Raw genomic sequence first — 17,586 nt, forward strand, 5'->3', positions numbered from 1 at the left:
CCTCTGCACCTTCTCAAGGACCCTCACATCCTTCATGAATTCTGGTGACCAGAACTGGAGACAACCCTCTAGTTGGGGCCTAACCAGAGATTTATAAAATTTCAGCATACCTTCACTACTCAATACCTCTATTTATGAAGTCCAAGGTCCCAAATGTTTTACTAACCACTCTCTCAATATGTCCTTCCACCTTCAAAGATCTATGCACATACACCCTGAGGTCCCCGAGTTCCTGCACACTCTTCAGAACTGTGCCATTAAGTATATATTACCGCTCCCTAGTCCTTCTGCCAAAATGTGTATCAAAATACTCATCTTGCAAGCGCCATATATTCAAAATGGGCAACAGTTTCAGAAACTCAAGTAATACTCCCTTGAGTAGCACTCCCTCAATGCTACACTTGAGTGTCAACCTAAATTTTTTGTGCTCAAGTTAATGGATTGAGAGTTGAACCCACAAATGCTACCAACTGAACCATAGTTAATATTTCTTTAGCATGTAAGGTGTGTTGAAAAAATGAATACACAACTGCAATTTGAACCGTACAAGAAACTTTATTCAAGTCAATATATTTAGTGCTGAGATGAGGGCCGAACAGCTGAGTAACAGTAGGTTTAGTGTATGAACCAAGCCTGCTTGGCTATCTGGTGTATTTATTTTTAAAAAAAGAATATAACAAATGACTTTTTTTTAGAAAAACTTAAATATTTGTTCTATTCATCTTAAACCAACCATAACTTATACAAAAAAACAAAATACACAAAGAATTTATATTAACCAGGAAAGGTGAGACAGTGTTGTTTCACAACTGGAAAACACTTTGTTGGTTGATCATTGTTGCTTAAACTGGCAAACATAACAAGTTTACAATAACGAACATAATTATCCACTTCAATCAGAGAGAAGCTAGTAGCAGAAAGGTCCATTCATGGTGTGAGAAGGATACCAAATGCAAAGTTTTCTCCATGCAATAAATATTTGATTGAAAATAACACCTTCTGCGCATTTGCTATGTAGTCAAAAAAACGTCCCCTCAAATATTGCAAACAAGTTGAGAGTATTCAAGTGTTTGAAAAATAATTTCACTTTAAAAAATGTAATAAAAGGCAGTGCAATGACCCAAGTCAAAATGTAGTACTGTAGAAATACAAATGAACTCAACTGCGCAAAAAAGCAGGACCTTAACACAGATCAGAAGAGAGGGGAGTGAGGCAGGAGGGATATCATTGGTTGTGTTGACTGCACTCTATGGTAGCTGCATATTGTGACATCACTATTCCTGGCCAGAATGGAGATTATATAATTATCCTCCATTCACTGCATTTTGCTGTAGATTCATTCACGAGTTCTATTTGCTGTAGTTCAAAGAGGCGCTTTTCAAATAGACTGTTTGCTGCAAGTCCTGCCACACATTCTGCCCCACCTCCAATTAATTGGCTGACAAAGTGGTGTAAATAGACATTCTGCTCTGAAGCTTTTACACATCACTGTGAAAGTAGTAGTTAAACCATTTGTATGTGTAAAGTAACTGATTAAGAAAAAGTTTAAATTCAGACACAAGTTGTCCATGTTGAACATCAACAATTTCATAATGGTTAAAAATGGATTGTTAATTTAAGTCCAGTCAGCAGCTCAGACAAAATACTAAAACACCAACAGCTGCAACTTCAAATGAGCTATTTCATTGCTCGCAAGTTGTTGAGTTAGTCAGAATTAGGGGCCAACATTATTTATTGCTCCTGCTATCGTTTATTTACTTTTTTGAAAAAAACTGACAATTACTAATTAAAGACTGATGATCAAATTATAGCTGCAGCATATTTTTTGTCGGATCTTTTAATATTCACCCACCATCTCTCTTCCATTGAAGTCTTTTCACACTTAAATGTTGAATTGCCCGGAGCAGAATGCTGTGTTCAACTTTTCACATATTTTGTCCTCACACTCTTTTTGATGGGTACTGTCACAATACATAGAATTTTACAGCACAGGGGGAGGCCAGCTCAGTGAAAGAGTGCAATCTTTCCCAAATTGCCCTTTTAGATTCATCAGAAACTCCTGATAATGTAAAAGAGGCTAAAACACCAAAGTTATATTTTTAAATTTAAAAGGCCATAAAATACCCACCAGGCACAGTATAGAACAGCAAGGTTTCAGTGAACTATTCTAAGAAGTGACAGTGCCCCCAGCCACAAAGTGGTAAATCTGAAACGCAACCCTTATAATAACAGTACTGCATGCAGCCTTTTAAACTAGCTACTGATCACCTCACAGCCTTCAGACTTGGATGTAATTTGATGCCTTCAGAAATCATACCTCGAATAGTTAATAGCAGTCTGTCACTACAGCTGCAGCCATCATGTTACACGCTCACATTGTACAGGGAATGTCCAGCAGAGAATTATCCTTAACAATATATAATCTGTCAAATTGTACTGAAAAGGAGGAACTAAGTTCCATCACATAATGGGAAAATACTGAGAAGTGTAGAGAAAGTAAGGGACCTTGGAGTGAATGTCCACAGATCCCTGAAGGTAGCAGGACAGGTCGATAAGGTGATTAAGAAGGCATATGACTCCTTTCCTTTATTAGTTGAGGTACAGAATACAAGAGCAGGGAGGTTATGCTGGAACTGTATAACTCATTGGTTAGGCCACAACTTGAGTACTGATGGCAGTTCTGGTCACCTCATTACAGAAAGGATGTAATTGTACTAGAGAGGGTAGAGAGGAGATTTATGAGGATGCTGCCAGGACTGAAAAAATGCAGCTATGAGGAAAGATTGGATAGGCTGGGGTTGTTCTCCTTGGAACAGAGAAGGCTGAGGGGAGATCTGATTGAAATGTACGAAATTTTGAGGAGCCTGGATAGAGTGGAGGTGAAGGGTCTATTCACCTTCGCAGAGAGGTCAGTGACGAGGGGGCATAGATTTAAAGTGATTGGTAGAAAAATTAGAGGGGAGATGAGGAAAAACTTTTTCACCCAGAGGGTGGTGGTAGTCTGGAACTCACTGCCTGAAAGGGTAGTTGAGGCAGAAAGCCTCAACTCATTCAAAAGGAGCACCTCAAGTGCTGTAATCCGCAGGGCTATGGACCAAATGCTGGAAGGTGGGACTAGAATAGGAGGATCATTTTTTGGCCGGCACAGACAGGATGGGCCAAGTGGCCTCTTTCTGTGCCTTAAACTTTCTATGATTTCTATGATCACAGAGGGATACCAAGTTATAGAATCTCTTCTACTTTGGTAGCAATCTTTGCTTAAGTAGCTCCATTGTAAATCTCCATCTCACATATGAAGGAGGTATGCTTCAAGTGGCAGGTCAGAGGTTGAGAGAGGGGGATGATGACAAAGAGATCATCTCTTCTACAGACTAGTGATCTCACTTTAACATGTTATCATTGATTACAGGGCTCCTCCATAGTAATGCTCACGGGGGAATCAAAGATGTTCCTCAAACTAAAATCACAGATCTTCCTTTTAAAAAGAAAACTCATGGACAATGCAGAGAGGGGTCACCCGCACCAGTATTTAGTGACGGTACAGGGAAAGAATCTCTGGAACAGTTCCTGTTAGTGATGGTACAGGGAGGGACTCCCTGGGTCAGTACAGTACTTACCCATAATTATAACACTGTCACTGGAAGCAGTCTTGACCGACTCAAGAGGCAGCGCAATAATATAAAGAAGGCAGTGCATGTACTTGCCAAGGTCTGCTGTGTGCTGGTGATACTGTGCTGAACTCCCCATTAATGTTCTGGCTGAGATGCCCACCCTTCCAGGCCAAACCACGATTCCCATTGCTAAAAGCAATGACTCAATGCTATCACTCCCAAATCCAGGTCTGACAGCAGCCCAAAAACAACTCCACAACAATAAAGGATTGTCCCATTTCCATATACACAAGTGCAACCAGTAAAGCTCAAAGTTGGGGTGAGGTGGGGAGGGAGAAGATCCCAGTCAAGGGACTGGCTCATTCATAAAAATTACTGGGGATGCCAGTTTTGCCCTTGAATGTGATTTATTTCCTGCAACCAGCTTACAGTCTAATTATTGATAAAGTACATCTTTTGTCTGCACCTCTGATTTATCAGCTGGTGTGCTTAATTGAACAAATTGTGGGTGAATTGATTTAATAAACAGGTAACTCAACACAGGCTTTTCACTACTATTCGTACTTATTGCCTATTTAGAGCTGACAATAAATCTTATTCAGCATTGTGCCACCTGTGATTTACATTTTACAAAGTGTGCATTCTGCAGCAGGGAAAGGATTTCAAAACCAAACTAACGAGGGGCAATCTAGCATCAAAAGATTGTATTATTGTTCTAGCAGTGGGCAGTAAAAAGGCCTGCACTTATAAAAAATACCCTTTGTCTTATTGAAAAGTATTTCAGCAAATTCATCCCATTCTCCCCTTTTAGAGAGGGAGAAGAGTCATGCAACAAAGGCTTGACATATTTCAACGCTGTTTACATTTTTGTGTTGTACAGCTGTGATCAAAAGTGGTTTCTTACATGTTTTTTCCCCCGAGAGTGTGACATCCTTTCAGCCAGTAGTGGCCACCTGTTGATTTGAAATGCAGTTTTTTTTTCTTTTAATGTATTCGATATTGATATCAACACACAGGCTGTTAATTACATGTTAAAATCAATAATTTGGCAATACAGTAAGACCTTACCACAGCACCCAAATCGAAACAGACCTTTCACTTCAATTTTCAGCTTGCTTTCAACAAGGTCTTCACAACTCTGGGAATGAAAGAAAAACCCAACACTACATTCTGCAACCATTCCATTTAGACCCAATCAACCTCAACAATTGTTATTCCTCAGTAAAGCCTGGCTCGGGTATAAAATTAAAACTTGACCTGGGCCCGACCTGACCACAGCCAACTCGAACCCCACCTGAACCCTCTAACTTTTTTTCGCGCCCGACCCAACCTGACACGAATCTCCTTCATCTGTTCCAGCAGCAGGCTATTCCTGTCGCTGGAGTTGTGGGGAATCACGGGTAAGCATGATCTCGTGACTTCCTGGCAGTGTCCAGCCCAAACCGAGCCCGAATGCTGGACTCGGAACTTCGACCCGACCCGAACCGAACCAGACACATGTAGTCGGGTCTAGTCGGGTAGCCAGGCTTTATTCCTCAGTCCCTCAGCCTTTTCATTAAAGGCTGTAGATGTTAATTTTCTTACTAACTTGAGTCACTGCTGTACAGATTGCTTTGTGCCATTCTATTGACATTTTGCGCACCGTCCATTCTCAATTATCAAACAGGCACAGCCAGATTGAGTGAGGAGATTGGCCACATTAATTTTAATGTGGCTTCTTATGGCCATATCCTCAACTAGAACTCTCAAGTAAAGCATAGCTACCTGACCAGATCCGACCATATGTGTCAGGTTCGGGTCGGGTTGGGTCTCTCTTCAGGGTCGGGTTGGGCTGGATGTGGGCACAGTGTTGCCTTACTCAGGGAGGGAACTTCTGCATGATTCTGCAGGAATAGCCTGCTGCCGGAACGGAAGATTACAACATTTGGACAAGGTATGTTCGATATAATTAACTTTATTACGGTAGTCAGGTCAGGTCGGGTACGGGAAAAAGAAAAAATCAAAGGACTCTGGCCCGGGTCAGGTTAGGGCTGGATGTGGTCGAGTCAGGCCCGGGTAGGATTTCAATTTCATACCCGAGCAGGTCTTTACTCTCAAGTGCTGACTGCATTCTTACTTGCACTGTTTTTTTTTGGTGTGTAGATTCTCAAGTCACACAGTAAGAAATAGCAAGATTCAAGGTACGTATGGATTAAATGCTCAAATCACTATTTCCAAAATCCATTTATATTCATTCAGCATATTTTCTGTCAATTTTGTTTTGCTGGAATCCCCAGTGTTTTAGTCCTCTGCCATCATCTTTTGATTGTGTTACTGAGCAATGTTACTGCATAGCTATTCAATCCTGACTGGCTCGCTGGGAAACTGATCTTAAACATCAGCATTGTTAATGCTGGCTAGTCTAAACATCACTTATATTAATTTGTTCAATTCCATTCCAAACTGGCACACAAGTAGAACGCTAATCAATACTAAAGCAACTCGGCTGTTTCAAGTGTTGGTCAATGGTGAGCAGCAGAGTGGCAGCAGATTATATTAATCAGCCAACCAGTGTGTATTTGTGCTATTGGCCGAATCTATCACTATGACCGGAGTCTGTTGCATACATTTCCCTACTTCTTGTTTTATTAAACGTACAGAACAATATCTGTATCCAGGTGACTTCAGCTATGCTGTTAGAATTTTATCTCCATCTCATCTGTATACAGATCTAAATTCCATATATAAAAATATTCAGAAGTCACAAACACACAGTCACCCTGCTACTGAGCAATCATTCATCAATCCCACCAGAGGTAAACTTATGGGCAATTCATTAATTGGACTGTAATGTTGCTTTATAATATCCTGAAGGCAAAAACACTTTGTTGGCCGGGGTGCTGCACATCACATGATAGAGGGGTGGACTGTGGAACATCATTTCGTCATACGCATGTTATCGATACAATAATGAGCAAGAAGAGCCAATAAATTATGTTTGTAAAGAGTGCATAACATTCGAATTGCACTTTCTTTAGACATGCCAGCAACACACTTGTTATTCTCAGTACCCGGGTATAGCAGTGCATATTTCTAAAAGCTGCTGCAATGAAGTGATACAGGCACCATTCCATTGCTGTGGTAATGAGGTGTGGTCTCATGTGTCTGGCACACAGACTGATATCACTCCAATTATGCCTAAAACTCAAAGGGGTGAATAAGGGCAAGAAAAATCCAAACCATTTGATCTTTGCCTTTTTAAAGCCAAGCTTGTTGTAGGCCACAGATGGCCTACAAGGAGGTTGGCCTTAAAAAGGCAAAGATGAAATCTACATAATCTTCTCGAACATCAATCTCACAAGATTAAATCGAACCAAAGACAATGAGAATACGGTGTAATTTTCAGATATTTTCTTCAAAAGAACCAAGTGAAAAGGAAACAAAGGGTCACATTGTTTCAGAGACTTGAAGGTATTTAAATAACCAGTTCAGTTCTCAACATTGTTGCACTGGATACATCAGTGGGGAGTTTTCTGGCCATGTTTGAGAATGGCTGTTCGCATAGATAACAGTAGCATTTTCAACACCATAAAGACCCTGACCCCAGTTTTTCTCCCTCCACTTTTTTCTATCAAAACTGGAAGTAAAACGGATGGAGTATAATGTAACTGTTTTGTGCATGAAAACAGACATCTATGCATTCCGATATGGCTTGTACTTACTTTAAATATTCCTTCCATTGACCAGCAGGAAAAGTACATGGCTCGAGGTGAGGTGAAGAGAGATGATTCTATGTTCGTCACATTATCAAATTGGGACAGCTTGAATCTCAAGCATTTGACCATAATACTGTGCAAAACAAACTATTTAGCCTTCCTGGAATTCACACACCAGTTATCAGGTAAAAATATAAGGCTGATTTCTTTTGGCCACAACACTCACAATGTTGTCATTCTTACAAAGGGCCAGAAAACAAAACAAAAAAAAAAAGCACAACAATTATGCCATTTGAGACATGTTTTCCAGGAGCTGTGTTGCACTGTTTCTTGATGTATTGGTAAGTGGGCGGCTTTTGCTGAGTTGCTAAATTGCCACCAGAGTGCACTCTGTGCGCGAGCACTGGGTTTACCTCCTGACAAACACTGGCTCATATCAGCGGTGCTCATAAAACAGCCAGCAGGCTGCTTGCTCCACAGCTTCCCACCCCAGAGACCTTTTAGCAAACTTACTCTTCTGTGGACCTGTATTTAGGCTGCGATACAGTGCTGCTCCTCTTTCTTGCTCTGCAGCAGGCGAAATCAAGGTACTGCAACTGGGAGGCAAGGCTATTATAGAATTCACAGAGCAAATGAAAAATTAAAATCTGCAGTGTTAACAGAACCATCAGTCCCACATATAACAACCTCCTCCTACACTATGTCTCTTGGCGTAGTTTGTTGAAAAATTATTGCAAGTAGCCACACTGACTTATATCGAAAGGCATGTCCAAAACATTTGATTTATGGACTGTGGTCTTTTGCAAATACTGTACAGCCTATGCACTCTAGGCCAACAAAAAGGAATACTGCCTCATCACAGTTAACAAAAGAATTTTCCTTTTGCAATTTTCCATTACACATTATTATAATACAGTAATCTTTGACCCTCAAATTCTCAGTGCAACATACTTGCAAAACAGCATTACATACAAGTGGTCACATATACAATGAAATGAAATCTCAAATATTTGATCCCAATCCTTCATTTCAGTAGATACAATTATATCCTATAGATGATTGCTGACCCACAGACTTTTGATGATGCTGCTTTCCTCATTAGTTGATGCTTCGAAAAAGATTTTTTTTTTTAAAAAGAAGTCAGAAATCACTTCAGGTGAGGCAATGCAGTTTGGGCATAATGGCAGAAAAGTTTATTCAATTTCCCCCTCCCCTAATCATGCCAAAAAAACCTGTTTAGTCAGGGTGCTCATCAGGAAAGAGGGGATAGTTTGGTAGACAGATCCAGAAATGTTGGCCCAAGAGGATGACACACACACCATTGAAAAAAAGTATATGAGCACTTTGTGTTCACCTGCTGTGGTGGGATCTGTGTGACACTCATGTATGTGTAAGAAGCTTTGAACTGGATGTTTGTTTCACAGATAGTGGTGTCCACTTCAAAACCACTGATACGCTCAACTTTTAAATGAGCTTCAGTCTTAACCAGCGGGGAACACAAATTTCTTTTCCCGCTCCCCACCTTTGCTGCTTTTGTCATCTTACTGGGGGAAAAGAATGGACTTGGAAAAGGGAAAAGAAACAAATGATACTGAGATTTTTGAAATACAGGCATGGCTTAATATGTTTTCATCTGGGACTATTTATAGCTTTTTGGGAAGTGCATAAATCTGAATTGGTCATGCTTTTAGCATCTGCTAACGTGCTTGCCTTGAAACTTGTTTAAATAGGCTACAACACAGGAGAATACAGACAATGTTTTTGTACTAACAGATGCAACTTGAACTTAGTCTCGACTTGTACTGACATGATTCTAAACTACATTAAAATCAACGAGGATGGGAATACATAAAAGACCTCGAATAAGTACAGTAGAAGAAAGGTTTGGGAGTAAGGCGAATGGAACCCCACTGAGTAACATTGAGCTCTCTCTCTTTGTTGTTGAGAGGATGAATTTATGAATCGCAGATCCAAGTTTGAAGTCAGCAGTTCCCTAGGATGATATTAAGTGGCATTCAGTTCAAGCCAGTCTTTATGTAAAAGTGCATTCCCAGTGCAAATCTTTTTGTAGATTCGTGCGTTGTACCGCATGCTGCTACGACCAGAAATTGTGCTCTAGCTCGTAGGCTGTAGTCTTGCATGGATTCATTTCTGCTCCGCAGAGTGGAAGCGTCCCATCCCGACTCTGACCTTCCACATCTGTGTCTAACAATGTCTTCTCATAGCTGGCAAGTCCTTGCCTGAAAGGCAGAAAGGGAGTGAGTCCTGGCCTTTCCTCCACAGTGCCACTGCTGCTGAGGCAGGAGTCCAGATTGGATGGTGTTTCAGTGCTAGAACTATTGATAGGGGAGTTACTGCGCGTTTTGCTGGGCGAGACAAACCACCATGGGTCTAACCATTGGCGGTTTGCAGACGGACGTGGCCTTGGTACAAATTCCAATGTTTTGGGTCTTTCTAGTGTGAAGTCTTGCTTTGCGTTCCTTCGTCTCGGAGTGGGAGGAAAGACCAGATTGGGGTCTGGCAAGCGAGGAACTTCTGTTGGATCCCTGTTCGGGCTTGGAGTTTTACCTATATCTCAAAAATAAAGATGTGTTAATCCCTTCCAACTGAATATTTGTTTTGGATCTTTCCTCCCTTCCATTATAACAACCAATAATCATAAGGATATGGTATGGAATGGAAATGAAAAAAGATGGATTGAAAGGGTGAAGCCCATGAAGAAGTTTGTTTCACATGGCGGTTGGGGGGGGGGGGGGGGGGGGGGAAAGGGAGAGAGAGAGAGAGAGAGAGAGAGAGAGAAAAAAAGAGGGAGGGAGAGAGAGAGGGGGCGGAGGGGGAGAGAGAGAGCGGGGGCGGAGGGGGAGAGAGAGAGAGAGAGAGAGAAAGGGAGGGAGGGAGAAAGGGAGGGAGGGAGAAAGGGAGGGAGGGAGAAAGGGAGGGAGGGAGAAAGGGAGGGAGGGAGAAAGGGAGGGAGGGAGAAAGGGAGGGAGGGAGAAAGGGAGGGAGGGAGAAAGGGAGGGAGGGAGAAAGGGAGGGAGGGAGAAAGGGAGGGAGGGAGAGACAGGGGTTTAATGGGCCATTACTTGTTCCATGCTTCCTCATGGTCATCTCTGGTGAAGAAAGGTACTCAAGGTTATAACGTACAAATGTAAAACAACCCGAGTAATTATGTGCCAACTTAAAACTAGATACAAAATGAGTCTCCAAATGGGTGAATTTTGTACATAATAAACATTATCTCTTTCATATTGTTCAAAATCTTCAATTGAAGTACAGTAGCATAGTATGGGTTATGGTAGCATTGTGGTTACGTTACTGGAAGAGTAATCCAGAGGCCTGGACTATTGATTTGCAGATACAAGTACAAATCCCACCATGGCAGCTGGGGAATTTAAATTCAGTTAATTGAATAAAACAGGAATAAAAAATTACTATGAGTAATGGTGACCATGAAACCAAATTGTCATTAAAAACCCATCTGGTTCACTAATGTCTTTTAGGGAAGGAAATATGCTGTCTTTACCCATAATGGTCTATATATGACTGCAGATCCACATCAATATGGTTAACTCTTAACTGCCCTCTTAAATGGCCAAGCAAGCCAGTCATTTGTATCAAAATTGCTACAAAAAGCAAAAGGAATTTTAAAAAACCTAGACGGACCACCTGATGTTGACCAAAGCACTGAATTCGGACACAAAGGCACATCCTGCAAAGGCCTCAATGAGCTAGTCATGTAACAGCCTGACATCGTTATACTCACATACTCATGGCTTTCAGCCAACCTCCTAAACTCCTCCATCACCATCCTAGCTATGCCTTGTCCGACCAGCAGGACAGACTCACCAAAGGCAGCAGGACAGTGGCAACACCACCTGCAAGTCGCACACCATCAGACTTGGAAATATAATCACTGTTCTTTGTCACTGGGTAAAATCCCTGAATCCTCTAGCTAGCAGCACTGTGGGTGTATCTTCACCAACTGGACTGCGGCACTTCAATACAGCAGCTCACCAGCACGTTCAAGGACAATTACGGATGGACATTAAACGCTAGCCTTGCCAGCAGCACCCACATCCCATGACTGAATTTAGCTCATCCCAATCTCACTTCCTGCCCTTTCCCCACAGCCGTGCAAATGTTTTCCCTTCAGGTGCTTATCCAATTCCCTTTTGAAAGCCACAATTGAATCTGTCTCCACCACTCTCTCAGGCAGTGCATTCCTGACAATAGTTTGCTGCATAAAAAAAGTTTGACCTCAAGTCACCTTTGGTTCTTCTGCCAATCACCTGAAATTGATTCCCTCTGGTTCTCAACCCTTCCGCCAATGGAAACAGTTTCTCCCCATCTACTCTGTCGAGACCCCTCATGATTTTGAGCAGCTCTATAAAATCTCCTCTCAACCTTCTCTAAGGAGAACAACCTCAGCTTCTTTAATCTATCCACACAACTGAAGTCCCTCATCCCTTGAACTATTCTCTAATTTTTTCCTCTCTGAAGTCTTCACATCTTTACTAAAGTACGGTGCCCAGAACTGGACGCAATACTCCAGTTCAGGCTGAACCAGTGTTTTATAAAAGGTTCACTATAATGGTCCTTGCTTTTGTACTCTACGCCTTTATTTAGAAAGCCCAGGATTCCATATGCCCTTCTGACCGCTTACTCAAACTGCCCTGCCACCTTCAATGATTTTTGCACATATACCCCCAGTTGTCTCTGATCCTGCATTCCCCCTGAAAATTGTACCCTTTGTTTATATTGCCTCTCCTCATTTTTCCTATTAAAATGTATCGCTTGTACTTCTCTGCATTAAATTTCATCTGCCAATTGTCCACCCATTCCACCTGCCTGTCGAGGTCCTCTTGAAGTCTATCACCATCCTCCTCACTGCTCACTATACATCCAATTTACGTCATCTGCAAATTCTGAAATTGTGCCCTGTACACCCAAGTCCAGGTTATTAATATACATCAAAAAAGGCCTTTCCAGCATCTCCTCTATCAACTTTTAGTCCATTCATTGCCTCAACTACCCCACTTTCACTATGACTTTGACAGCATTATCTTCCTTGGTAAAGAGAAATGCAAAGTATTCAATTAATACATCAGCAATGCCCTCTGCCTCCCTGAATAGGTTTCTTTTTAGTCCCTAATCAACTCCACCCCTCCTCTTACAACCCTTTTACTACTTATAAGCCTATAGAAGGAAACCCCTTTGATGTTAACTGCCAAAATCTTCGTTCCCCCTCTGAACGTGCAATATTCTCAACTTGTATTATCAAGCTGAAATCTGTCATGTGCCCTTTTTTTCTGCTTCATCTTACTCTCTATCTGTTTCGTCACCCAGGGAGCTCTGGATTTGGTTACCCTATCTATTCCTCTGCCGTGAGAATATACCTCAACTGTGCCCAAACCGTCTCCTCTTTAAGGGTAACCCATTGTTCGATTACAGTTTCGCCTGCTAATCTTTTGCCAGGACAGATCCCTTCTCACACCACTGAAATTCTCTTCTTCCAATTAAGTATTTTCACTCTAGATTGCTCCATGCCCTCTTGCATAGCCAATCTAAACCTCATCACTGTTCCCTAAATGTTTCCTTATTGGCAGATGATCACCTTGACTCACCTCATTCCCCAGAGCCAGATCCAGCAATGCATCCTCCCTTATTTGGCCAGAAACATACTGATGGAAAATTCTCCTGAACACACTTCAGAAACTCTTCTCCCTCTCTTCCCTTTACGCCATTACTATCCCAGTCTATATTAGGATCATTGAACTCCCCCATTATCACTACTCTATAGTTATTGCACCTCTCTGTAATTTCCCTGCAAATTTGCTTGTCTGCATCTTTCCCACTGGTTGTTGATCTATATCCACCATAGGTTGATATAGGTCAACCTATGGTTAGAGTTGAGAAACAATAGAGGTGCCATTACACAGTATTGTGTAATGGCACCTCTATTGTTTCTCAACTCTAACCAAATAGACTCTGCCTTTGACCCCTCCAGGACATTCCCCCAGCTCTCCTCCCGCTCCCCGCCCCCCCCACTCTCTCTCTAATATTGTCCTTAATCAATGTTGCTACTCCTCCGCTTCCTTTCATTCCTTCCCTATCTTTCGTGAACATTTTGTATCCAGGAATATTTAGTACACAGTCCTGCCCTTTTTTGGGCCAGGTCTCAGTTATTGCTACATCATCATATTCTCAAGTGGCTATTTGCGCCCACAGCTCACCAACCTTATTAATCACAGTTCACATATTTACACAGATGCACTGTTAACCTAATTTGGATCTATTGTATTCTATCTTAGTCTGACTCCACCTAATACCTTACTATTTATTAGTCTAGTGTGATCTGTCTCACCCAATCCTTTGTGCACCTTGTTTCTCCTTTCTAATGCTACATCTTGGTTCCCGTCCCCCTGCCAAATTAGTTTAAACTCTTAACAACACTACTATCCCCCTGCCCTGTGAGGACACTGGTCCCAGTCTGAGGGGAAAATATGTTGCTTGAATACCAGATACTGTTCCACAGGCAGGCAGGGGGGGGAAAAAATCAAACAGACTGGGTTTGGCAAAGTCCCATGGGTTTCCTCTCGACTTGGGGTGCCATCTTTTGTGAAGCCTTAAAGCGTACAAGGGGTGGGCCTCTGCTCGAGTTCTCAGATTAGCTCTGGAAAGGCTGCAGAAATTTTAACCTCAAGACCACATCATGAGGTACAAAAGTAAATGGGACTAATCAATTCTCTGGAGTGGTTTCTGTCTTAAACTTTTCAGAAAGGAAATAGAAAAGGGGAAAGAGGACTGAGGTGGACCAGCTTTGTTGTGGCTTTGCTCTTCATCTACTTCAATAAATTTATTGCCTTTTACATGTTACACCCCACCCGCCCCACCTACCCCCACCCGCTGCCGCAAAATCATTTTTAGTGAACTTTTATGCTCATCAAGGTGCAGAACATTGGTGAAGGGTCGCTACAGTGAGAGCTGGCACTCATTTTATGGCGAGAATGAGCCATCAAATGATATCTGCCCCACTCCCCTCCTTGAACTGGATTCCAATTTCAGCTGTGTCTATTCCATCTTTCAGCCTCCTGAGGTGAATGAAATAAATACGATAAAAGTTAGGTTACAGGCAGAAAGCAAATGGCAGAGGTCCAGTCCCTCAGATGCTCCTGGTTATTCGACAATAGTATCTAACAGATATTTATTTCTAACTGATGATAGCTTTCATGGATTTGCTGCCTCTCTCACAGTTACCATGGTGAAACGCGGACTAAATTTCCAAGTACAGAGCTAACTGTTTCAAGCACTGTGCTGGGCCACAGAGGGTTATTTCTATGGTGTATTGATTTTTTTTGGAAAAACTTCATTGAAATTCTACATGGTGATATTTTGAAACACATTAGAACTCTACTTGCAAGTACAGACAGTTACGGATCAATTGAATAATTCATTCACAGATTTGGGTGCTTCCAGTCACTACACAATTCATAAGGGCATCAGAGCCATCCAGCAAGTATAGTCATGGAGGTTATTGCTTGTGTCAGGAAGGTGCAAGAGCTGATCAATCTTCTTGCTGCCTGGGGACTGGTGTGGCTACAAAGGGAACATGGTGGGCTTCCTCTCTCCAACCTTCATCTAAAGGTTGGACCTGCCTTCAGGAGGAGTTAGAATGGGGGCGGGTCACAAGGGAGAAGACCATGGAGAATTTGGAGTAATTAGTTGTCTTCATTTACAAGAACCAACAAATGCAGGAAGGCTTTTGATCAGTTTTCTAGTTTAGGAGCAAAGTATTATGAATTCTGTTAAAGGAACTGCATTAGCCGAGCTGTCTATTTCTGGGACCACCCCCAACATCCCCCTTCCCCCCACCCCCAACAACAATGGTTAATCTTTACTTCTAATCCCAAGACATTAATAGAATTAAATAACAAGCACTTACCTGTAACAACGGAACCTGAGGTACCATTGGATGGTGTGCAGTTTGGAGTGTGAGGAATTTGCTTAATGGCACCATCAGAAGGAGTCCGTCTGTGACCCCAGTGCATTGTGGCGGTGGTTGTTGTCACATGAGTTGGGGTCAAGGATTGTTTAGGGTCACGTTTGAAGCGCTCAATGGTTATGTCTACTAGTGGATTATTAGTAATAAACTTGGAGCTCTCATTCATTGAATTTGGGGTTGTGGGCATTTCATACACCACCATCTCATCACTGTCAGAGCGTAACAAAGACCTAGTGGAGTTGCATTCAGAAATGGAAGACAATGAGAGCAACGTCAACGAGGAAGACGGATCAAAGGAGGAAATGACCGATTCTTCGTACTTGAAGAGCTTTCGAGAAGGAGGGCTGGTGCTCCTCCGCAATCGGCTGGTGCGCTGAAAAATGCCCTCCTTCTTTTTTTTCTCTTCCTTTGGTTCAACTTCTTGCAAAATCTGACATTTTCCTAACTCGAGCACATCAAATCCCAAAGCCACTGCCGCTAGAACGGCTCCACAACCCAGGAAGATAAGGTCACATTTCTTCCTTTGTGAGCTACGTTTTATGCTGTTGGTGGGGGTATGCTGAGGGGTGCTGGTGACAGAGTTTACTGGAGTAGGGTCTTCATTATTGTCACTAACAGAACCCTCCCCATCATCAATTTTGTCGAAAGGTAAAGCGAGGTAGGACTGGTTGGGTAAAGCAGACGGTTGCAGCGTGGTATCAAAATCAAAAACAGCATCACCATCTTCATGCTCTGCAGGAACAGGAGAAGGGTCTATAAATCTGTCTTGTTTCAGATATTTCATACTCTCATATTTCATATCTCATTAATATTGTCATTATTGGATTTTAAAATTTTTTTTAAATTATTGTCACCATTTGGCAATTGGTGATATACCATAGCTTTTCATAGGAGAAGTCTCATTCAGCCCTGAGAGCCTGTTCTGTCTCCATTCAATTAGATCATGACTGATTTGTACCTCAACTCCATTTACCCGCCTTAACTCCATATCACATGATACTCTTACCCAACAAAAATCTGGAAAATTTCAAGACTGAGATCGATATTGACTCAGCAAACTTTAGATAGATAGAGAGAGAGAGAGAGAGAATTACAGATTTCCACTACTTTTGTGTGACAAAGTGCTTCCCAATTTCACTCCGAGGCTCTAAGATTATGTCCCCTTGTTCTGCATGACCCACCAGAGGAAACCGTTTTCTACATACACCTTATCGAATACCTTAAATGATTTTAAATATTCCAAGTAGATCATCCCTCAACCTTCTAAACAGAAGGCAATACTACCCAAGCTTATGCAACCTGTCCACATAATTTAACCTTTTTAGCCCTGTTATCATTCTGATCAATCTGCACAGTACCAATAATGCACGAACTGCACCAAGGTCAATATATTCTTCCTGTTGTTTGGGTGTCAAAACTGAAAACGGTACTCCAGAGCGGGTCTAATCAATGCTCTGTATGAATGAAGCATAAATTCCTCTCCTTTGAATTACAGCCCCCTTATGATAAAGATCAACATTTCATTAGCTTTAATACATAAGCAAATTAATGCAGATACTGGAAATCTGAAATCAAAACAGAAACTGTTGGAAATACTCAGCAGGTCAGGCAGTATCTGTGAAGACAGAAACAGAGTGAACAGATTGGGTGTTACACTCAGATAGCCAGGCGGCAAAGGATAGAACTGGAGCCTAGTCTTTATACATTTACAAGCTTTCCTTTACAGAGACACATTTCATATCATGCACCTCCTAACCAACAAAGTTTCAGTCTGCTCCTATTTATATGAACACAGATGAATTCCCCAGTTAATGCACACCACCTGCACTGAGAGTGTGAAAAAGGGAGTTTGGTAAGTCAGAGGATTTTAAGAGTTCATCTCGCTGAAGTCTAGTTTTTGTTTTGTTTACGATTAACAATTAATTGAAATGACTGTTTAAGTTCAGAGGAAAGTTAGGTTTCTTACAGTTTTAAACAGGGATATACAAGCTCTCAGCGTAGCTGCAGCTAGTTAATTAGGTAGCTAGCATAAACTGGTTTCTGAGCTCTAGCAGAGCTGACACAACATTGTTTACAGGGAGCATAAATTCAGGAGACTCTCAGTGTTGCTTTCCTGCACTGAGTGCTGCTAGAGGGCAAAGAATGTGAAGAAGGTAATTTGGAAAGTTCAGTAAGGAGGGGAACTATAAATTGAGACAATAAATTTGTCTGTACTGAGAGCTATTTTGAGTGCACAGAGTGTAAATTGAGAGTTGGTGCATGAGGGAATTCAGGAAGG

At 41.8% G+C, this 17,586-nt stretch overlaps 1 protein-coding gene across 2 annotated transcripts in view; it reads right to left on the minus strand.

Annotated features, from left to right (window-relative positions):
- Window positions 1–548: 548 nt before the first annotated feature.
- The window catches only part of map3k9 (mitogen-activated protein kinase kinase kinase 9), a 187,009-nt gene continuing 169,971 nt past the window's right edge, over window positions 549–17,586 (minus strand). For both annotated transcript variants that reach the window (XM_068039548.1, XM_068039547.1), the window contains 2 exons: window positions 15,249–16,040; window positions 549–9,874 (listed from right to left, as the gene is read on the minus strand). In XM_068039548.1, coding sequence (XP_067895649.1) covers window positions 9,402–9,874; window positions 15,249–16,040 — 1,265 coding nt within the window. In that variant the 3' untranslated portion in view covers window positions 549–9,401. The remainder of the gene's footprint in view (window positions 9,875–15,248; window positions 16,041–17,586) is intronic.

Source organism: Heterodontus francisci, chromosome 9, assembly GCF_036365525.1.
Source record: "Heterodontus francisci isolate sHetFra1 chromosome 9, sHetFra1.hap1, whole genome shotgun sequence".
Classification (NCBI taxonomy): domain Eukaryota; kingdom Metazoa; phylum Chordata; class Chondrichthyes; order Heterodontiformes; family Heterodontidae; genus Heterodontus; species Heterodontus francisci.